Here is a 22843-nt window from a genome sequence, read left to right as displayed (position 1 = left end):
GGACTGAGTTCCTTTAGAACTGACTGGTTTGATCTCCTTTGCAGTTTAAGGGACTCTCAAAAGTCTTCTCCAACACCACAGTTCAAACACGCTGGCAATGGCAACCCACTCCAGTACTCTTGCCTGGAAAAACCAATGGACAGAGGAGCCTGATAGGCTGCAGTCCATGGGGTCGCTAAGAGTCGGACACGACTGAGCGACTTCACTTTCACGTTTCACTTTCATGCATTGGAGAAAGAAATGGCAGCCCACTCCAGTGTTCTTGCCTGGAGAATCCCAGGGACGGCGGAGCCTGGTGGGCTGCCGTCTATGGGGTCGCACAGAGTCGGACACGACTGAGGCGACTTAGCAGCAGCAGCAGGAGACCGGGAAAGGTGGATATGACAAGGTAGCTTGAAAGTTTCTAGCTCCGCTCCGTGTAGGCCCCGCCTCCACTCTTTCATGTCCCGCCCCCGTCCGTTTCCGGCCACCCCTCCCGCGGGCACCTAGACACGCGCCGGCCGTCACGTGCGCCCCAGCTGGGCCCACGGAAATGACGCAAGTCTTACGCGCCGCCAGGATGGCCGGGCCATGGCGGGGGGCACAGGCTGTGTGCGGCTGTGGGGAGCTGCAAGGTGTTGGGCCCTTCGGCGGCCGCTACTGGCCGCCGCCGGGGAGCGCGTCCCGACTGCGGCCAGAGCTTGGTTGCCTAGAGGCCGGAGGGCCTGCGACGCCTCGCCTCCATGGGCGCTGTGGGGCCAAAGTCCCGCGGCCGCGGGCCATTGGCGGGGACTTTGGGAGGCGAACAACCGCAGCGGCGGCGGCGCCTTCTCGGGAGGCGAGGATGCCTCCCAGGGCGGCGCGGAGGACGGGGCCTCGGGCGTGGGAGGCAGCGCGGGCGGCGGGGAAGGCCCTGTCATAACGGCGCTGACGCCGATGATGATCCCGGACGTATTCCCGCACCTGCCGCTCATCGCCGTTACTCGCAACCCAGTGTTCCCGCGCTTTATCAAGATTGTTGAGGTAATGAGCGCCCCGCCCTAGGCCTCCGCTTCCCCACGTCTGCAAGCCGCGGGTTGGACCGAGGGATCATTTACCACCTTCATACCCCAGCAACTTTTTCCAGGAGCGAAGCTTCTCCAAGGCCTGGAGTTCGAGTACTAGTCTTCTCAGCACTGGTTCCATGAACTTGAACTAGATTCCTTCCCCTTTCAGATCCCTTCAGGAGAGTTGAATCCAGCGAGTTAGGATTGTCCAATAGACTCCCAGTCATAGAAATTTGGTGCCGGGGAGGATCAGAACAGTCTTGCCGCTCAGTTACTTTTCAGCGGGTCTCGGTAGCTGTTTTGTGACACTGTCCCCCAGGGCTATCCGCCTTCCTCATACCTTCATTATATGTTCATTGAGGTCATCGGCCCGGTGCGGTTGTAAGTCTAAGGGATACAGCAGTGAGCAAAACGGACACACATTCCTGCTTTTGGAGCTTAGGTTCCAGCGGGGATTGGAGAGGCATAAATAAGAGTAGTGGAGGCCTTAAGTAGTACAGAGAATGATTGAGCGAGAGATTGTAATTTTAGGAGGAAGGTGGCAAGAGGATGTTGTCAGGGATTTATTCATTCAGAATAATGAATGTAGAGTGTTCTTTGGGCTTCCAGGGTGCCTCGAAGTGGTAAAGAATTCGCCTACACTGCAGGAGATCTGAGTTGGATTTCTGGGTGGGGAAGATCCCCTTGGAGGATCCACTTCAGTATTCTTGCCTGGAGAATCCCATGAACAGAGGAGCCTGTTGGGCTATAGTCCATAGGGTCGCAAAGAATTGGACATGCCTGAGCAATGCAGGCAAGCAGAGTGTTCTTGACTTGTTACCATGTAGCAGGCTGAGGATTCAGCAGAACAAGTTAGACACAGCCCTCTGCCTCAGGAACTTACATTCTGGTGGAAGAGACAGTAAGAGCCATGGGGTGGGGCAAGTGGACCGGGGTGATGTAATAGAAAGCAAGAGTGCAAGGAACTTGAGCTTTTTATTTTAATTTATTTTTTGGCTGTGCTTGGTCTTCGTTGCTGCGCTCAGGTTTTCTCTAGTTGCGGCAAGTAGGGGCTACCCTTTGTTGCCTTTTGAGGGCTTCTCACCGCAGTGGCTTCTCTTGTTGCACAGCACGGTCTCTAGAGTGTGTTGCTCTCAGGCTTAGTTGCCCCACAGCATGTGGGATCTTCCCGGACCAGGGATTGAACCTGTGTCTTCTGCATTGGCAGGTGGATATTTAACCACTGGACCATCTGGGAAGTCCAGACCTTGAGTTTTTAGAGTAGGTAGAACCTGAATTCCTGCTTTCTTCCCCACCCGCCCCCATCTTTTCTTTAATGATGTGGAAACGAGTCTGTGGAGGAGGTTATCTGTTAACTGTCTAAGCAAGGTCATACAATGAGTCAGCATTCACCCTCCTCCCCTCACACTCCCATCTTTGTTTCGTAAATCTCAGGGATCCCTTGGAAAGCAGAGGGACAGCATTCAGTCAGCAAGCTGGGGACAGAAAGAAATCCCCACCCCGGAACTGCTGATTGCGTGCATCTGAGCTGCCCTTCCAAGGGCGTTCTCTGATGTTGAATAGTGACTACTGGCAGGCCCTACGGCCAGACCTTGGGGGTTCATATCCTGGTCCTTCTGCCCCCAGCTTGATAGCCTTGGGCAAGCTGTTGTCTGGGCCTCCATTGCCTCATCTGTGAAATGGGCAATCCCTCATTTCTTAGAGCTGTGGTGGGAGGTAAATGAGGTCACGTGTAGGGGACTTAGAACCACGCCTGGTGCTTCATATGCCTTCATAAGAAGTGGCTGCTGTTTCCTCCATGGGGTGCTTCTGACACCTCAAAGATGACCCTTGTGGGTCTTTTTTTCATCCTTATCTCCCACTGCCAGCTGTCCTCTACCCTCCAGGCCTCTGGGGCTAGGACTGTTTGGCAGGTATGGTCCCCTCAGCTTTGCAAAGTGGCACCTGCCCCCTGTCCCCAGTGCCCAAGCAGGGATAAGATTCTTTCAAGAGACTGTCTGCCCACCTAAGGCTAGCCAGGAGGGTTACAGGCGTTGATGCAAATGGTGTGAGGCTGGTTTGTTGAGCTCACCTGGAGTGTTTCTATTGCTGTGCTCAGCCACTCTGTCGTGTCACGCCCTCTGCTGCCCCATGGATTGTACCCCGCCGGGCTTCTCTGTCTACGGGATTCTCCAGGCAGGAATACTGAGAGTAGGTTACCATTTTCTCCTCCAGTTCTATTGTTGTTACCTTGCAAATAAGGAAGAGGAGTCCTGCCAAAGGGAGGGGACAGGTGTTAAGATGCAAGGGTCAGGGGACTTCCCTGGTGGTCCAGTGGTTAAGACTAGGTGCTTCCAATGCAGGGGGCACAGGTTTGATCCCTGGTCAGGAAACTATAATCCTGTTCTGCTGCTGCTGCTAAGTCATGTCAGTCGTGTCTGACTCTGTGCGACCCCACAGATAGCAGCCCACCAGGCTCCCGTCCCTGGGATTCTCCAGGCAAGAACACTGGAATGGGTTGCCATTTCCTTCTCCAGTGCGTGAAAGTGAAGTCGCTCAGTCGTTTCCGACTCTTTGAGACCCCATGGACTGTAGCTTTCCAGGCTCCTCTGTCCATGGGATTTCCCAGGCAAGAGTACTGGAGTGGGTTGCCAGTGCCTTCTCCGATAATCCTGTGCAGTGTGGTCAAAATAAAGATGCAGCTGTCAGCTGTTAACTGAGGAGAAATTGGGAGCTTCCAGAGTACTTAATAAGTAAATCTGAACTTGTTAGCAAAGTTGGGATTACCCTTGATGTTGAAGTTGACCCTGTCTGTGGCTAACTTGCCCCAGTAGCGTCTCCTTATCAGTGGCCTCTGAATGTAGGCCAGTGACTCTTTAAGTTTGGTTGGGTCAAGTACCCTCCTGATGGATGTCATGGGCCTTTATCCTGGAAAGAATGCCTTTAGAGTGTCAGGAATCCCCATATCATGTGGTCATGGAGTGAGCTAGCACTGGTTCTTAATGTCTGGTCCCTGAAACAGCAGCATCCCCTGGGAGCTCGCTTGAAATGCAGACTCCAAGGCCCATTCCAGCCCCCAGCAGATCAGATACTTAAGAGGCGGGGGCCCAGCTGTCTGTTCTTAAAAAAAAAAGCCTCCAGGTGTTTCTGATTTGTGCCAAAGTTTGTGGGCTATTAAGTTGAGTTCAGATCTGGCCTGGGAATGAACTGGGGCTTGAAGGGAATCGTTTGAGCCCAAGGACATCTGTGTTCCTCCCCAGCAGCTGTTTCCTGGGAAACATGAGCCCTCTACTTGCCAATAAAATGACATGAGAATGCACTGTGATTGAGGGGGGCGGGGTCGGATGATCAATATATGGGATATAGATGGGATTGGGATAACTGTGAAAGTGAGCCTGTGGAGTGTGTTACAGTTGAGTTCGGCACATTTCCTGTCATCCTGACGAGCATAGGGTTTAGACTTTCAAGCCAAGGCATTTCCCCCCAGAACCACCTCTGGGAAGGGGATGTGAAATCAATTTCTTGGCTCTGGCTGTTCATCTCCTTTACGTTTTCCTTTTAGCAAGAGGGAAAAAAAACTAAGGAGTGCGGCTCGCCAGCACTGCCCCACTCCATTTCACACCCGTCCTCTCTTTTCTTTTTGGTTTAGGAGTTCTTGGACCATGTGGGTTAGTCCTGGATCAGATTAGTGCATCTCCAGAGTGTAACACTGAAAATGCTAGAGTTGCTGTCAAAATATCAGCCAGAAAAACCTACCCTGTGTTTCACTTTGGGGTTGTTGTCATACAGGTTAAAAATAAGAAGCTGGTTGAGCTGCTAAGAAGGAAAGTCCGCCTTGCCCAGCCGTATGCTGGCGTCTTTCTAAAGAAAGATGACAAGTAAGTGTAATTTCCCCCTCACCCTTTTGTTGAGACCACCCTAGAGTGTAGCTCCCTACAGAGCCCGATTGGTAGAGTAGCCTAGATCTCTGGCCCTTGACCTGAAACAAACCTGGCAAAACCTACGGGGGACAAGACCAAGAGCTGAGCATCCCTTTTTAGATGCGGCTGAAGATTCCGCCTCGAGCCCTGAGCCTTGTGTGTAGTTCAGGTGGGGGGGAAATTAACCTCAGGGACCCCCGGTGTCAGACCAGAGCAAGGCCACTTCAGAGCAGAGCTCTGAATGGTCTGTATCTCGTGCCTTTGTTGGTTTTCTGTGAGCTGTAGTTTCTGGGAAGTGAGCAGCTCTCATTTCTGTAACTCTTGTAACCCAGTCATTCGTGTGCCTCCTTCATGAAGATTCAGTGCGGCTGTGGTGCTGTTATCCCTCTGATAGGAACTCTAACTCAGTGTAAAGCCCCAAAGATCTGTTACTTATTTTTATTTTATATTGTACTATATTTTATTTACAGTGTTGTGTTTGTTTCAGGTGTATAGCAAAATGATACAGTCATACATATATATATATGAATTAACTAAAAGCAGTTCCCGTTTTTTGATGGGGAGCTCGTGGTTTATAATATAAATGGCATTGTTTTGAGAGAGGGATAACTTAGGTATGGCATTGGGTTTTTTTCTTTTTGCAGCTTGAGGCAGTTGTAAAATAATTTAATGTAGCTTTTTGCAACTGTGTATTCTATAGTATTTTTTTCATTTGGTGAAATTTTAACTGTTAATGTTTATGGCATTCTGCTTTGTACCATTTATTAAATAAAAATAAAAAAAATAAGAGAGATTAAATGAAAAAAAATAAAATAAAAAATAGTTTTTGCTTCTGAAAAAAAAAAAAAAGAGCAGAGCTAGGTGGGCAGGTGAGGAGGCTCAGAACTTGTCTACCTCACTTTTGGGTAGGATTTAGTTCCACTTTGGAGTCAGAAGGCATGTTCTAGGTTGGCTCCGAAAGAGGCGGTATGGAACCAAAGGCCATGTTCCATATGGCCCTGTTTGCCTGTGTGCAGTGACTCTGCATCCCAGAGTGCCAGTGGGAGCCAAGAGGTCAAGGCCAGGATGGATTTTACTCTGCTGCTGAGAGAGCCAGAGCACTTGTGCCCATGTGTCCCCTGTCCCTCTCCCTCAGCAATGAGTCTGACGTGGTAGAGAACCTGGATGAGATCTACCACACGGGGACGTTCGTTCAGATCCACGAGATGCAGGACCTGGGGGACAAGCTGCGCATGATCGTCATGGGACATCGGAGGTGCGAGGGCGGGGCGGGAGGAGTGGCCACAGCTGGAGGTGGGCCCCCATCCCCAATCTCAGGGCCCTTCTCTTAAAGCAGTACCCTGGGTGGTCAGGGAGAAGCCATCTCTCATGCTTATTAGTCCACAAAGCACCACAAAACGGAAGATGGCACGTTGCCATGTCTCCCACGTCTGGGTGTTGGCCTGCCATCCCCTGGCGCCCATGTCTGCAACTCCATTCAGCTTGGCAGGTTGTGGGGTTTTTTGGATTGTTTGTTGGGGTTTTTCTTGGCTGTGCTGCATGGCATTCGGGATCTAGTTCCCCGACCAGGGATGGAACCCAGGCCCCCTGCAGAAGAAGCAGAGTGTTAACCACTGGACCGCCAGGGAAGCCCCAGGTTGTGGCTCTTCACTCACCAGAGTACCCCTGCCTCCGCTCTGCATACATCTGTAAGCCCAGTCTAACCCCCTGTATTATTATGGCTAATTAAGAAAAACCTGTAAGATGAGCTGGATTGAAGCTGAAAGAAACAGACTAGTTTTTCACGTGTTCCAGGGAACATTGGTCTCCCAAGATGAGACTCATGTCAAAGGTGTCCTGTGATCCTGTGCACGTGGGAGACCTTTCAGAGTCACTAGCCATTAAGGCTGTAAGTGTTCGGAAAAGCCTCTCACAGAAGATGCTGGTGGGGGTTTGTTGACTTGAGAGCCCTCTGTCCTTTTTTCTTACAGTCTTAAAAAAAATATATTGATTTGGCTCTGCTGGGTCTAGGTGGTAGCATGTGGGATCTAGTTCCCTGCTGCTGCTGATGCTGTCACTTCAGTCGTGTCCGACTCTGTGTGACCCCATAGACGGAAGCCCACCAGGCTCCCCCGTCCCTGGGATTCTCCAGGCAAGAACACTGAAGTGGGTTGCCATTTCCTAGTTCCCTGACCAGGGATCAAACCCAGGCCCCTTGCATTGGGAGTGCAGAGTCTTAGCCACTAGACACCAGGGAAGTCCCATGGAGCCTTTTTTCTGTCACCCTGCAGAGCGCCCGAGAAGCAGTCTGGGCCGGCGGTGCAGCTGTGGACTGCCCAGGCGGCTGTACTGATCCCCGTGCCTGTCTTCGTGTTAGAATCTGCTAGAGTCTCTTTTAGGGAAGAGGCTGCACCTTTGTCTCCTGGGAGGAGTCATGGCTCAGGGGAAACAGAATAAAGTGCAACCAGAATTAATAAAGACATGGGCAGCTCCTCACTGCCCTGCTCACCTGCAGGGTGCCTTGTAGAATGAGTCCTGCTGACCTCTGAGGCCAGGTCACCCCAGGGCTCACCGAATCCCCACCGCCTTTTCTCTGTGCACCCTGGTGGTGTCTGCTGGGCACTGAGTCCGCACTCCGGGTAGTTCTCAGGCCAACTGTCTAAGAGGGTGCTGTTGTCAGTTACCCTGCATGGTAGAAAGGAGCCAGCACAGCAGTGAAACCCGGCCTGTCGTCTGCCAGGCCCTCGGGTGTGAGTGAAGCAGCAGGTGAGGGACCCACCTTGGGAGCTAAGCTGAATTGTGATGTGGCAGGTGCTTTGTGGGGGAAACAAAGATGGAAGGCGGCGCTGGGTGTTTGTGCAGGTGGGGCTGGACTTCACGGGGAGTGGTCAGGGAGGGCCTCTTGGTGGAGGCGCCCTTGAACCTGAACGGTGTGCAGGAGCCACTGTGGTGTGTGCTGGAGGCTGGGGGAGGGGCAGACAGAGTCCTGGATGAACCCTGGAGGTGGGCTGCCACTGGCTTCCTCTTTCCCGGAGGGCAGTAGGTGTTGGAATGGAGGGGTCAGCTGGAGTCCGAGGGTGGAGGTTCTTGGGTTCTGAGATGGCAGCGAGCCTCAGGCCTGGTGGCTGCAGGGGTCTGGGCCCAGTGGGCCCTTCAGTCACGGACACCATGGAGTAGTGTACAGGCAGGACTCCCCCACCCCACCTCGGTGGCGGCTTCACCCCCTCCTCCCGTCTTCAGGGTTCACATCAACCGACAGCTGGAGGTGGAGCCCGAGGAGCCTGAGGGAGAGAATAAGCAGAAGCTGCGCAAGAAGCCCAAGCGGGGCAAGAAAGAGGCAGAAGAGGACGGGGCCACCAAGCGGCCACTGGAGGTGGTGGTGGGGTCTGGGCCCAGCCCCGCCGGCGAGGTGCTTATGGTAGAGGTGGAGAACGTGGCCCATGAGGACTTCCAGGTCACGGAGGAGGTGAAGGTGAGTGCAAGGGTGTGAGGGGCAGAGGGCCATGTTCCCCCAGGAGTCCTGGGAGGAGCCAGTGGCTGGCAAGTGGGAGGTGTGCCAGGGCCTCAACTGCTGTGGAGGAACCGGGTCTAGGCTGGAGGGGAGGGGCCTGGGGGCTGCGGCCCGCTTTGGTCTGGTGACCCATGCTTGGGCTTCCCTGCTCACTAGGCGCTGACTGCGGAGATCGTGAAGACCATCAGGGACATCATCGCCTTAAACCCACTCTACAGGTTGGTCTCCTGCACTCTCCCGGAGGCTGGGGCTGGCCTGGGCGTGTCCTGCTCGAGGGGCTCCTGATGCAGCCCGGGTGGGGGGCATGGCTTCATGCTTCAGTTGTCGGCAGATGGGAGGGCATGTCAGGAGGGGTGGCCGCCGTGGTGGTCGGTGCCCTGGTGCATTGCTCGTGTCCCTTGCAGGGAGTCAGTGCTGCAGATGATGCAGGCCGGCCACAGGGTGGTAGACAACCCCATCTACCTGAGCGACATGGGCGCAGCGCTGACGGGGGCCGAGTCCCACGAGCTGCAGGAAGTCCTGGAGGAGACCAACGTGAGTGCAGCCGGGGGCCTCCCCCACTGACTGCTGCTCCTGGGCCCTGCTGTGGGGTGGTTTTGCGTTAGCCTGCCTTCTTCGTCTGCCTCCGACCCCTGCTTGGTAGTGGCCATATGGTGTCCTACTGGGCGGCGCCCATCATTCAGTGGGTGGCATGTTTGCATTGTCCCCAGACTCCACATTAGAAGCAGTGCCTCTGCCAACGTCCTGGTCCCCACATCCTGGAGGCCCGCGGGTTGTGGCTGGAGCCCTGGGTCCGAGGGGGCAGGCTTCTCGGATTTGGGGAGGCATGGCCTGTCCACCTGCCAGGGTTCATACTTCTTGTGCCCTGCTTCCCCTGATCCCCAACCCTCGGCCCGCACACAACGATCTTCCCTTTCTCGGCAGATTCCAAAGCGGCTGTATAAGGCCCTATCCCTTCTGAAGAAGGAGTTCGAACTGAGCAAGCTGCAGCAGCGCCTGGGCCGGGAGGTGAGCAGAGGATGCGAAAACGTGGCAACATCACACCGGGGCCAGGAGCTGTGCGCAGAGTGAGAAGTGCCCTGAGTGTCCAGCGACCTCGGGGGAAAACCTGGAAATTGGGTCAGCCTGGGAAAGGTTGAAGGGACTTTCCCCATACTCGGCTGGTGGAGGCCTACATTTGCTGCTCGGACTGTCCGTTTACCTTTTCCAGACTTAGATCACTTTTATCATTTAGTGTTTAAAAAAATTTTTCTGGAGTATAATTGACTTACAGTGATGTATTAGTTTCTGCTATACACCAAAGTGAATTAGTTATGCAGATACTCTTATTTTAGATTCATTTCCAACATAGGCCGTCATATCACTCGATTCTGTGTTAGGAAAGAAAGTTGTATTACATCTTTCATTGGAAAAGCCACGAGGCAGCTGTCAATATGCAGAAGTGCAGGGCAGCATGACCCGGGGCAGGCGCCAGTGTTGAGCCTGTGTCCTGCTGTGTCAGCTTTTAGAGAGAGGGTGACACCGCTTTGACGAGCGTGGGGGACATGCTGGTATCAGGTCCAGCTTTCCCTGGTTGTAACCAGGATTGAAGGGCAGATACTTTCCTCCCCTGGAATTTGGGGTCACTTATCGCAAGACCCGTGTGTGGGGGACTCCAGGTTGAAGGTGAGGGGCATTGGAGGCTAGGTGCCCCAGGTTTGTCTCCTGGGTCCCGAGGATGTGGCAGGCCCACCCGGGCCTCGACTTCCTCTCTGGTCTGACAGTGGCCTGGGCCCCATAGGTGGAGGAGAAGATCAAGCAGACACACCGCAAGTATCTGCTGCAGGAGCAGCTGAAGATCATCAAGAAGGAGCTAGGCCTGGAGAAGGATGACAAGGATGCCATTGAGGAGAAATTCCGTGAGCGGCTTAAGGAGCTCGTGGTCCCCAAGCATGTCATGGATGTGGTGGACGAGGAGCTGAGCAAGCTGGGCCTACTGGACAACCATTCCTCTGAGTTCAAGTAAGCAAGTGCCAAGGGGCCTGGCGTTGGGGGGCCAGGATTTGACCCTGGAAGGCCAGGACGGTGGGGGGCGCTCGGGCACGTCCTTGTCTCCACACGTGTTCAGTCCTCCTGTGTGGTCCCTGTGGGGCTGGGTCTCTGTCGCCCTTGTTTCACAGATGAAGGAATCGCGGCTTGGAGAAGTTAAATCAGTGCCCCTGCCCCTGGGCTGGTAGATGGGGACAGATTTGAAGCCAGGGACGTTGGGCTGCAAGCCCGTGCCACCCATCAGGACCAGGAGTCCCCAGGGCCAGTGCCCCAAGGCCAGCCCCTTCCCTGACCTTCTGTCCCCTGGTTTTCTCTGGCGACTTGGAGAGTGGAGAAACGAGTGTCTTCCTGGGGCCTGGTCTTGCCTGGCCGTCGTTCTCCTGTGCACGCTGGCTGGAGGTCAGGGCGGCTGCTAAGGGGCCAGGGTACCATGTGCTGCTTCTGACTCTGCCTGGGCACTGCTCCGGGACAGCTGTGCGGGACATCTCAGAGCGGTGGGCGTCCTGGGCTGCTTTGTGAGGCCCCTGTCTGCTCAGGGCGCTGATGGGGTCTGGTCTCTTGCTCAGGGACCCTGGGACTCCCTGGCTTCCCCAGATGCCGCAGGCCTGCACACCAGACACTCGCAGCTCCCCTCCCCGGGGCAGCAGCACATTCCCCGCGTTCACCTCAGGTGGACACACACGTAGTGCGCCAGACAGCACAGACTTCTCTTCTGGTCTGCAGGCAGAGACCCTCATTTCTGGTGTGATGAGAAGGATGGGTTCCTTCTGGAGGCCTGGGGGGAATCGTTTTTAGCCTCTTCCAGCTTCTCGGAAACGTTCCTTGGCTCCCAGCCCACCCTTCTTCGGACCATCTCTCCCACCTCTGCTTCTGTTGTCCGGCTCCTCCTCTGACTCTGCCCTTCCTGCCTGCTCCTCCTCAGGCCCCTTGGAGGGGGTTCCTCTGTCCCCGGGTCCCAGCTCCAGGCCTCAGTTTCTCCACTTGTGCTGGGTCAGGCTGTCCTCATCGCTGGCCCTTCCTGGGCTGTGAGACTCTGAGCTGTCCCCACACTCACTGAGCCTCCGGGCCGGGAGCCGCGCCCATACAGGCAGACCTCGGGTCATCGCAGGCTTGGTTCACCGCAGGAAAGCGAGTCATGAATTTTCCTGGTTTCCCTGTTGAGTGTAAAGGTTATGTTTACCCCATAGTGTAGTTTAAGTATGCAATTGCATTCTGTCTCAAAAAAAGAAAAATGTATGTTATGTGCTTTAATTAAGAAGTACTTCATCACCTGCTGAGGCAGGGTTAGTACAGACCTTCACGGTATAAAGCACACGGTGTCTGCCCGGAGCAGCAGGTGAGGCATGCCTGCACCCCAGAGGGCTGGCCTGCCGTGTGTACCCTGTGTAGTTCCAGTGTTGGGTGCCTGGGTCCCAGCGCCGTGGGTGTGCAGCTGGGGAGTCAGGCGGCTCGCAGGGCCCGCTCATCAGCGCTCATCTGTCCCATGGTAGCGTCACCCGCAACTACCTGGACTGGCTGACGTCCATCCCGTGGGGCAAGTACAGCGACGAGAACCTCGACCTGGCACGGGCCCAGGCGGTGCTGGAGGAGGACCATTACGGCATGGAGGACGTCAAGAAGCGCATCCTGGTGAGGCCCCCGCCCCGGCCCCATCCTCACACATGCAGGGGCCCTCCTGCCGGCGATCCAGGGCTCCCCTGTGTAGCTGGGGAGGCCCAGAGGAGCCCCATGTGAGTCTGGCGTCTGGGAGGGGCATGGCCATGGCAAGGTTGGAGTGGTGTCAGCAGGGGCCTGAGGCACCAGTGTTAAGTGGCTCAGAGGAGCCGGGGCTGCCCGGGGCTCATGGATCCACCAGGGGGATGGAAATCGTGCTTGTGAGGGGAGGAAATGGGGCAGCGGCGTCTGGGCGAGGGCTGGTGGGCCTGGCGTTGGGGGCCCCCCGTCGGTCCCCACATCCCCTGGCGCCTGCTTGTTCTGTTGGTGGCAAATTGCAGTCTGGTCAGCTTGGCCCCTCCAGGCCAGGCACTGTCCCACCCGCAGCCCCAGGTGCCTAGCCGTGGGGAGCCTCAGGCCAGGTGGGGCCCCTTGCCCTTCAGAGAGTCCGGCACTGTCTCATTCTGTCGCCTCTGCACACAGGAGTTCATCGCCGTCAGCCAGCTCCGGGGCTCCACCCAGGGCAAGATCCTCTGCTTCTACGGCCCTCCGGGCGTTGGCAAGACCAGCATCGCCCGCTCCATTGCCCGTGCCCTGAACCGGGAGTACTTCCGCTTCAGTGTTGGAGGCATGACAGATGTGGCCGAGATCAAGGGGCACAGGTAGGCCCGCCCCCCACCCCCGCAGAGCTCACCTCTCCTCCTGTCAGCCTTCCTTTTCCTGGGTCTGTTCCTGCTGTACTATCATGATGGGGACAAGCAGCAAACTGCACACAGGAGTAGGTAACTGGAAAGGTGTTGATCGACCTCAGGCCCGGCTCGATCGAGGTGCTCAAACATTCGCTCAAAATTTCAGCTTCTCAGTCACTGGGAGAGCCTCTCACCTGGCTGTCCGTAGACAACTGCACGGCTCCAGCTTGCATCCCACCAGCTCATCTCCCCACAACACTGGCTGAAGTTCAGGAGCTGTGTCGTGGCCTCAGGCCTGGGCACTAGAGTGGGAGGTCTCCCCGGTGAAGACTCAGGGCCTGTCTTGGTTCTTTCCTCCCTTGTCAGGTGCAGAGTGGGGGCTGGCGTTCCCTGAGTGCAGGCTCTTACAGCCCGCTGGTCCGTGCATGGCACCCTTCAGTGGGACGTTCAGGGTGCTGTGTTCCAGGGCTTCCCGCCTTGTTGGCCTCTGCAGAGGGTGGGCCTCTGAAAAGCCTGGCGCGGTGAGACACGAGCATAGCAGATGCCTGAGTGTCTGCTCCGAGCTGACTTGGAGCATACCTTTATCCAGTTCAGAGAAGGGTTAAATCTGTGTCTAAAGTACTTTTCTGGTTTTTCTAAAACCCGGTGCTGGACACCGGGACCTGCAGGTCTTCCTGGCAGCAGTCCTCCTGAAAGCATGTGCCGGCTGGGCCCTGGGCCTGTGACCCCGGGGACCCAGGCACTGGAGACATGGCTGCCACAGGCCCCAGCTGCTCCCCACTCTCTCCTTCTGCTGAGTCAGGCCATGCAGGCTGGGTTTTGCTATCTAGAGGGATGAGTGTGAGTGAGACTTGGCTGTGAACCTGTCCCCTGCTCTTCCTGCCTGAGCTGGGGGAGCGACACTCCAGCATCGGGGTGATCTGGTGCTCTGCTCACCTGCACAGCACGGAAGCACTTATTTTCTGCTGGGGCCCCAGCTGTGTGCGTCTCCTCTGGGCGGCTCTCGGGCGGGGGGGGCATGTGTCTCACATGGGCGTCCCGGAGCTCCAGGGAGCTGAGCCTCAGGTGCTGGTGTGGCTAGCCCAGGTGCTGGGGACCCACCACCCTGCCTTGCCCTCTTCCCCAGGCGGACGTATGTGGGCGCCATGCCGGGCAAGATCATCCAGTGTCTGAAGAAGACCAAGACGGAGAACCCCCTGGTCCTGATAGACGAGGTGTGTGGGGCTGGGGGGCGGGCCTGGCTGGGCGCACACACCTTCCCAAGGCTGGACATGGGCCCTGGGCCTTCCTGGCCCCCAGCTTCAGGTGGCCCTGAGCAGACGGAGTCTGTGTTCAAGGTGAAATCATGGCCCCTGCAGTTTCCATGGCGCAGAGCCATGGGGTGGCCTTGCTGCTCCCAGGCTGTCTCCTGACACTGGTGCCCCCGCCCTGGAGGGCGCCGTCCCTGCCACAGCCTCACAGTCATGCCGGCTCCCCACTCTTCCTTCTGCTCCGGCCTTCCCCAACCCTGACCCCTGGGTCTGTCTCCCATTGGGGTGTCTGGTGAGCAGGCGCTGGGGCAGGACAGGGGCCAATACCCCCGCCCACTCCCACCCCTTCAGGTGGACAAGATCGGCCGGGGTTACCAGGGTGACCCCTCATCTGCGCTGCTTGAGCTGCTGGACCCTGAACAGAATGCAAACTTCCTGGACCACTACCTGGACGTGCCCGTGGACTTGTCCAAGGTGCATGTCCCGCCCGGGGCTGGGCCAGCGGGGAGGGGTGGGCGCCCTGTCCCCCCGCACCTCACGGCCGTGCCTGCAGGTGCTGTTCATCTGCACGGCCAACATCACTGAGACCATCCCCGAGCCACTGCGGGACCGCATGGAGATGATCAACGTGTCAGGCTACGTGGCCCAGGAGAAGCTCGCCATTGCTGAGGTGAGACACCCATAGCCCGGCCCTGGGCTCAGGAAAAAGCCAGGCGCTCCCTCGGGGCCAGGCCCGTAGCTCGAGCTCAGGGTACTGCTCAGGGGCTCTCGTGCCAGAAGGACAGATGGGACGGGGCGGGATGACGAGAAGCAGATGAGGCTGGTGTGAACCATTCCTGCCAGTCACACCTCTGACACTGAGGCAGGGGTGGGGGTCCCTGTGCCTGCCGGTTCCCGCTGAGGGTCCTGTGAGTCATGAGACCCGGGGTCAGGGCTCAGGGCAGAGCACAGCCCCTGGCTTGGATGCAGGCCCCAAGTCCCTGGCCTCTCCTACCACAGACTGACCCGGGTCAGTCAGGGGTTCCCACCATCCCCTCCTCAGTTTGATAATTTGCTGGAACAGCCTACAGAACTCAGGAAATGGGTTTCTTCACCGTTACCAGTTTATTATAAAGGATTCAACCAGGGAACAGCCAAAAAAGACACTGGGGCAAGGTGTGGGGAAGGGCCCATTTCTCAGGTTATTGATTGGATCCTTGGTTGTATGTGATTAGCCCCCCAGCGCCCTCCCCTCCCTGGGGGCAGAAACCTCGGTCCCTCCAGTCTCTCACTGGTTCTTCTGGCCCCCAGCCAGCTATGCTAATAATCACCTTGATAGTGTTCTGGGAGGGGCTTTTCCTGAATAAGAAGGGCTGCTCTTCTTGTCCCTGTCACTTGGGAAGCCCCACGGGTCTTGGAAGCGCTTGTGTGGGAATTCTCATGTCCCAACACCACAGGCCATAGAATAAGAGCAGGAGACACCTCTGCAAGCACAGTGCTGAACACAGCACAGCCCTACCCATGGCCTCAGCGCCCCACCCTGTCTTGGGGTCGTGAGTTCAGCTCTGATAGGAAGCCCCCGCCTTTAATGTCACACATGTGGCTGGTGTCCAGGCCCAGTCACTCACAGCTATGGGCTTTACAGGGAGGTCGTGGTTCCCAGTTCTGTGATGGCCTGCCTGGCCTTTTCCTGGTCCCAGGCTCACCCAAGGTTTGGGCCTCTGCCTGCACCTGTATGCAAGAAGCTTTTCCTGGGTGGGGAGTCCTTCCCTTTCAATGCCCGGGCGTGCAGCAGCTTCGCTAGCCTGCAGTCAGAAAAGCTGGGCTTCCTTTCCAGAGGACTGTATTCCTCACGTAGTGTTCTCTTTCTAGAATGGGCTTGAGTGAACTTGTCCCCTTGAGCCTTCTGCAGCTGTGACTGGAGCTGGCTCCCAGTCTCTGTGTCCCCTGGGGGGGTGGGTGGCGAGAAAGCTCTTGGCTGAGGTGGTGGCAGGGGTGCTGGACTCCCCCAGCCTGGAGACTTGACGGCACAGAGGAGGGGCAGGCTTGGCGGAGTGGGTGGAGGGCTTCCTTCAAGGCCCTGAAGGAGGAGGAAGATGAGGGCTATGGGATGCATCGGGTCTGTGGTCAGTGCTCAGGACTGACTGTCCAGCCACTGCTGTCTGGCAGGAGTGACCTTGGAGCCTGTGACCTGCTCCCCATCCCTGCCTGTACTGGGCAGCAGCTATTAACCAGTCTCTGTATGAGGAGCAAGTCTAGGGGATCAAGGAGGCCTTCCTGGAGGAAGAGGCACCTACGATGACGCCTGGAGTGAGGGCAGGAGTCAGATCTGGACAGAGAATGCAGCAGGAGCAGAGGCTGGAGCCTGGGGAGCATGTGGAGGTGCCAGGCCGGCGTCTGCAGGCCCCAAGTCCTCTGCTCAGGGTCCTGGCACCCGCTGGGATTGCTGCCTGTACCTGGCATCCTGGCCTCACTGACGCCTCACCCTTTGGGTCTTGGCTTAGGCATGGCCTCCTGGAACAGCCTCCCTGACAGCCTGTCATTGCTGGATGACCCCCAGTGGGCAGGCCCAGGGTCTACCTTGGTGACCTCATCTACCCAGCCAGGGGTCTTGGAAGGCTGGGCGGGGGGTCCCAGAGAGGCCCTGGGGGCCCTGATGGCAGCTCTCCTCCTCCCTGTAGCGGTACCTGGTTCCTCAGGCCCGTGCCCTCTGTGGCCTGGATGAGAGCAAGGCCAAGCTGTCGTCCGACGTGCTGACCCTCCTCATCAAGCAGTACTGCCGGGAGAGTGGTGTCCGCAACCTGCAGAAGCAGGTAGAGAAGGTGAGCTGCCTGCCCGGCGGCGGATGGATCCTGGGGCCGCGATGGCTAAAGTGGGCCTGGCCAGACGGGGCACATGCGCCACAGTGGGTGCCCGGAGGAGTCACAGCCGCAGACAGGAAGTAGATGGTAGGGTCAGGGCTGGGGGTGGGGAGTGGGGCGTAAGTACTTAATGTCAGAGGGTTCTAGAAGGATGGCTGGACGTGAGCCCTCGTGCACTTTTGCTACCACGCTGTATGCTTACAAACGGTCATGTGTGCTTTACCACAACTGTACAAAAAAGCGAGTGGTGAGCTGGGGTCAGGTTGGGGGTGGGATGGTCCTGTGGCCTGGCCATCCCCAGCCCACCGTGCCCACGCAGGTGTTACGGAAGTCTGCTTATAAGATTGTCAGCGGTGAGGCCGAGTTTGTGGAGGTGACACCCGAGAACCTGCAGGACTTCGTGGGGAAGCCAGTGTTCACAGTGGAGCGCATGTATGACGTGACGCCGCCTGGTGTGGTCATGGGCCTGGCCTGGACGGCCATGGGTGAGTGGCCTCTGCACTCCCAGGGGAGGTGGGCGCGCTCACCGTGGGGTGCTCTGAATGCCCTTCCCTGCTGGCAGGAGTGCGCAGGGCTGATTGGGGGACTGTGAGGCGGCAACAGTGCCCTGTGAGCTTTGAGTTCCTGGTTTGCAGGTTTGCCTGAAGGAGAGCCCCACACAGCAGGAGAGGCAGCTCTGGGTAGAGGGTTCGGGGAACCCTGTCCAAGCTCACTGGCCCTGGGATCTGGGAGCTGCAAGGTGGTGGGAGAGCAGCTCAGGGGCTTGTACAGCTGAGATGCATTTCTGCAGGCAGGCATGGAGTCTGCTGATCTGGGCTGTATTGAGAACTGTGCTCCTGAGCCTGCAGGCTGTGCTGCAGGCAGGTACTCGGCCCAGCACAGAGGTCTTCATTCCTGCAGCTCCACCTGCTGCCCCGAGGAGGTGGCTGCAGGGACAGTGTGAGCAGAGGGTGAGGAGGTTCTAGGCCGGAATGAGCTGCATAAAGAACTTCACTGGGAAGTGCTGAGCAGGTGGTGGGGGCAGCTGTCCTGGAGTCTGGGGCTGCCCCGGTTCATGGCTCTGCCCTCGGGTCCCCAGGAGGCTCCACGCTGTTCGTTGAGACGTCCCTGAGACGGCCGAGGGACAGAGACAGTGACAGCGACAAGGGGGACAAGGATGGGAGCCTGGAGGTGACGGGCCAGCTGGGGGAGGTGATGAAGGAGAGCGCCCGCATCGCCTACACTTTTGCCAGGGCCTTCCTGATGCAGCATGATCCCTCCAACAAGTTCCTGGTGACCTCACACATCCACTTGCATGTGCCTGAGGTGAGGCCCACCCTGATCCCCCGGCCTGTGTCACACGTTTGCCAGGCTGCCTGCCCACCTGCCTGTCTCCCCACAGGGTGCCACCCCCAAGGATGGCCCGAGCGCCGGCTGCACCATTGTCACGGCCCTGCTTTCCCTGGCTCTGGACCGGCCAGTGCGGCAGAACCTGGCCATGACAGGCGAGGTCTCCCTCACAGGCAAAGTGCTGCCTGTGGGCGGCATCAAGGAGAAGACCATCGCGGTGAGTGTTGCACTGGCTCAGCAAGAGACCCAGGCAACATATGGCCATCACAGCCATCACTCAGGGCTGACCCCACCTTCAAGGGAAAAGGCAGGGTGGCAGGCTGAGTTTACAGATGGGAAAAGCCTGGCCTGGAGCCAGATGACAACCTGACTACCCACCCTTTTCCACCCAGTGGCTCTCAAAGCCTTTCCAGCCCATCTCAGCTCCTTCTTGAGGTTGAGACTGGGGTCTCCATGTCTGCCCAGTGGCTGAGCACTGAGAACATGGCTGCAGGGGACAGTGGCAGGGGGCTGGGCTCAGGCAATGCAGGTGGACAACGGCCCAGAGCCTGGAATCTCCCCAGGTGTGCTGTAGGCTGGACTGTGGAGGCAGCCCTTTGTCCTGGGTTTCCCCTCTGTTGGGTTGAGGGATTCCTAACAGAGCCCCACTGTCTCTGAGCCCCCACACACCTCACTGTGGCACCCTGGTTCTGGCCCTCATATGCTCCACCCTGCTATCTCAAAGAGACTGGTCCCCAGAGGCTCCCGCGAGGGAGACCCTTGCTTTTCTCATCTGTAGAGTGGGCTTCCATGGGCCAGTAATCCCTAAAGCAAGCACATGGGAACCCCCATCCCCCAAGGAGCAGTCAGGCTGAGGAACAGGTGTGGGAACCTTCAGCTACTGTGCACTTTTAGGCGGCAAACCTCAAAATGTAAAGAGGTGGGTGCTGTGATTGACCTAAGAAACCATGTACATCACACTGCATGTATTCCCAGGCCCACCTGGGGTATGGGAGCATCTGGGCTGAGACCTCCCCAGGCTGCCAGAGTGGAGGCTGGGGCCAGTTTCCTCATCTATGCCCAGCCCTCTCCTTCCTCCACACTGACCAGCGAACCCCTCCCTCCCAGGCCAAGCGCGCTGGGGTGACCTGCATCGTCCTGCCAGCTGAGAACAAGAAGGACTTCTATGACCTGGCGGCCTTCATCACCGAGGGCCTGGAGGTGCACTTTGTGGAGCACTACCGTGAGATCTTTGACATCGCCTTTCTGGAGGAGAGGGCTGAGGCCCTGGCGCTGGAGCGGTGACAGCAGCCCTTGGTACTGCTGGGCCTGGCCCGGGCCGGAACTGTACCCCAGGAGGGGCTCTGGGCAGCTGAGCCCCAGAAGCTTGGGGGAAGACTGGAAGCCCGATCTGAATTATGACTGAATCAGTGTATTTAATTATGATTAAAAACCATTTCCAGTACTGCTTGTCTGTGGCCTCTCTCGTTGCCCACCACCACCTCACCAGGATGCTCCAGGGCTGGGAACCCCCCCCCATTCTCAACACTGAACTACCCTTCAATTTCCAATGGCATCAGAGAAACGCCGAATTTTGGGCAAAATTTATTGTGAACAGAGGAAAAGGGCTCAGTCCTTCTTGGCTGCCGCTTTCCTCATGGCGGCCAAGACGTTGCTCAGCTCTTCTCTCTTCCTCTTCGCGCGGATGTGTGTCCCCACCTGTCGGGCAAGGAGGACCGTGAGCCTGAGCCCCCGAGTCCCAGACCGGGCCCCCGCACGGGAATCCCACCTACCCTTTTCTTGATGAATTTGAGGGCCCGCTTGTCCTTGGAGACCTTGAGCAGCTCCATGGCTCGTCGCTCGTAAGGGGCGAAGCCACACACCTCACGGATCATGTCCCGCACGAACTTGGTGTGTTTGGTGAGACGCTGCGCGAAACCGGGGCGTCAGGGGTCTGCTAACGGCAGAAGCCCAGATCCACCCCCGTCCCCAATCTCATTGGAATCAAAGCGGCGCGTAACGCCCGGGCCTTTGCACGGCCTGTCCCGGGACCCTGTGCATTGTCGCCCTGCACACAAGCTGGGCACCGTGGAGTTGGGACCGCTTAACCAAGAAACACACACACCCTACCCTCGAGGCCACGATTCCTCAACACGAAAATCAAAGAATCCACTTTCCCTCCACGTTTCAACCCCGATCCATGCACCTTCCTACTCGGCAAACTCCTGCTCATGTGTCAAAACCCGCTCCCAAGTCGCTCCCGTCCCCGCTTCCGAATCCACGGCGAGGGGGAGGGTCCTGGTACGTGGCCCCGGTGGCTGTCCGCAGCAAAGGGGAACACACAGGCGGGTAACCAGCATTTCCACTCTCTCCTCTGGCCAGCCTCACATTCTTTCACCCCCTGCTTAAAACACCAGGGTTCCCCCGGTCCTTGATACCCCGACGGCGCTCCGGGAGCCTCTGCCCAGGCCCTGCCCTCCGCCCGGAAGGCTTCCTACCCTCTAACCGCTCGACCTGGTACTCACCCCGCGGCGGCGGCTGTGCCTCGGCTTGCCCACGTTCTTGGTCACCTTGTGACCCTTGTTGAGGCCCACGGCCATGGGGTAGCGCAGAGCCATGGCTGCGGACAGAAAAGGGCAGAAGGGATGTGGGTGAGCTCCCGCTGGGTCCCCATGACCTGGAACCCCGCGTTTCAGCTCCCACGGGCTCACTCGCTGCACTCAGCCATCCGTCGAGTTGCCTGGGACCCCCAGGCTCCGGATGGCAACGGATGCTACTCGCGAGACAGTTCACTAACCTGTTGTTCTACAATGGCTGCCGCGGCGGAAGGACCTCCGACGAGCGGAACTCTGGGATATCTACTAGCTCGCGGGCGAAGCGGGCCAGAGAGGCAAGAATGGCTCGGGCTCCCCCTGGCGGCTTGGAGGAGTCCCTGCGGGCTCTCTGAGCATGCGAGAACAGACACTCAAAGCCAGTCAACGCGTCTTAATTTTCAGTCGGACCAGGTGGGCGTGACTATGGTGGCGGTGCTTCCCTCTGCAGGTGGGTTGAGAGTTGGAATCCTACCTCTGCCGTCACCTGGCTGGCCCAGCGCCAGGGACTCCACCTCCCACTACCAGAATTTCTCCATTTATAGAAGGATGACAAAAATAGTACCTATTCCGAACTGAGCAAGATATAATGACATCTGGCTCAAAAACTTCCACAAGCTGGAATCAGGATTGCTGGGAGAAATATCAATAACCTCAGATATGCAGATGACACCACCCTTATGGCAGAAAGTGAAGAGGAACTAAAAAGTGAAAGAAAGAGGAGAGTGAAAAGGTTGGCTTGAAGCTCAACATTCAGAAAACTAAGATCATGGCATCTGGTCCCATCACTTCATGGGAAATAGATGGGGAAACAGTGGAAACAGTGTCAGACTTTATTTTTTGGGCTCCAAAATCACTGCGGATGCTGATTGCAGCCATGAAATTAAAATATGCTTACTCCTTGGAAGGAAAGTTATGACCAACCTAGATAGCATATTAAAAAGCAGAGACATTACTTTGCCAACCAAGGTCCATCTAGTCAAGACTATGGTTTTTCCCGTGGTCTTGTATGGATGTGAGAGTTGGACTGTGAAGAAAGCTGATCGCCAAAGAACTGATGCTTTTGAACTGTGGTGTTGGAGAAGACTCTTGAGAGTCCCTTGGACTGCAAGGAGATCCAACCAGTCCATTCTAAAAGAGATCAGTCCTGGGTGTTCACTGGAAGGACTGATGCTAAAGCTTAAACTCCAATACTTTGGCCACCTCATGCGAAGAGTTGACTCACTGGAAAAAGACTCTGATGCTGGGAGGGATTGGGGGCAGGAGGAGAAGGGGACGACAGAGAATGAGATGGCTGGATGGCATCACCGACTCGATGGACATGGGTTTGAGTGAACTCCAGGAGTTGGTGATGGACAGGGAGGCCTGACGTGCTGTGATTCAGGGGGTTGCAAAGAGTCGGACACGATTGAGCGACTGAACTGAACTGAACGGAGGAATTGGTTTTACGATACATGAAGCCAAGTTCTGGGCTAGCGCTAAGGAAAGTATTGTGATATAGTGCCCCTCGTGGCACTTGATATGTGCCTGTGTGCTAGGTCGCTTCAGTCGTGTTCCATTCTGTGGGACCCTAAGGACTGTAGCCCAACAGGCTCCTCTGTCCATGAAATTTTCCAGGCAAGAATACTGGAGTGGGTTGCCATTCCCTCCTCCAGGGGATTTTCCCAGGGATCGAACCCTCCTCTCATGTCTCCTGCATTGGCAGGTGGGTTCTTTACCACTAGCGCCACCTGTTGTAATTTTAGGGGCAGAGATAGGAGGCATGGTAGGAACAAAATCTTTTTTTCCCCCCTCGTTTCTTTCAATCCTGTTTATCTCCAAGAGTCAGTATCAGTTTGGGGCTGACCTGTTTGGGGGTTACCCCTTCGAATATCTGCTGTTCTTGGCGCCTTGGAGAACCAACAGTAGCTTGCATTTTATAACACTGTTTTCATGCTACAGTTTTAATCTTTACAGTTACTTTTTCTTTGTGCAAGCAGTGCTGGTTTACCATTCTTAAGAAAGTCTCCATTTTAAATTTATTAACATAAATATCAGTGGTGTGCAGATGCACACATTGGCTTAAAGAGG

The 22843-nt window shown here is 56.7% G+C and overlaps 2 protein-coding genes across 2 annotated transcripts; one reads left to right on the top strand and one right to left on the bottom strand.

Moving 5' to 3' along the window:
- The first annotated feature begins 559 nt into the window (after nt 1–559).
- LONP1 (lon peptidase 1, mitochondrial) lies at nt 560–19647 on the top strand. The gene is made up of 18 exons (XM_055430263.2): nt 560–1002; nt 4794–4882; nt 6060–6179; nt 8144–8375; nt 8571–8632; nt 8819–8948; nt 9339–9422; nt 10195–10415; nt 11933–12071; nt 12579–12757; nt 13911–13998; nt 14386–14508; nt 14588–14704; nt 16695–16835; nt 17194–17359; nt 17953–18179; nt 18256–18420; nt 19311–19647. The coding sequence occupies exons 1-18, from the start codon at nt 571–573 to the stop codon at nt 19485–19487; spliced, it is 2892 nt and encodes a 963-aa protein (XP_055286238.1). The 5' UTR covers nt 560–570; the 3' UTR covers nt 19488–19647.
- A 127-nt stretch (nt 19648–19774) lies between these two features.
- RPL36 (ribosomal protein L36) lies at nt 19775–21043 on the bottom strand. Its single transcript, XM_055430267.2, has 4 exons — nt 20980–21043; nt 20708–20802; nt 19976–20110; nt 19775–19901 (listed from the first exon to the last, which is right to left on the bottom strand). The coding sequence occupies exons 2-4, from the start codon at nt 20798–20800 to the stop codon at nt 19812–19814; spliced, it is 318 nt and encodes a 105-aa protein (XP_055286242.1). The 5' UTR covers nt 20801–20802; nt 20980–21043; the 3' UTR covers nt 19775–19811.
- Between the last annotated feature and the right edge of the window lie 1800 nt (nt 21044–22843).

The sequence above is a fragment of the Moschus berezovskii genome, chromosome 8, assembly GCF_049115385.1.
Source record: "Moschus berezovskii isolate FMDL1 chromosome 8, NW_MosBer_1.0, whole genome shotgun sequence".
Lineage (NCBI taxonomy): Eukaryota > Metazoa > Chordata > Mammalia > Artiodactyla > Moschidae > Moschus > Moschus berezovskii.
This window is presented reverse-complemented; position numbering and strand designations above follow the sequence as displayed.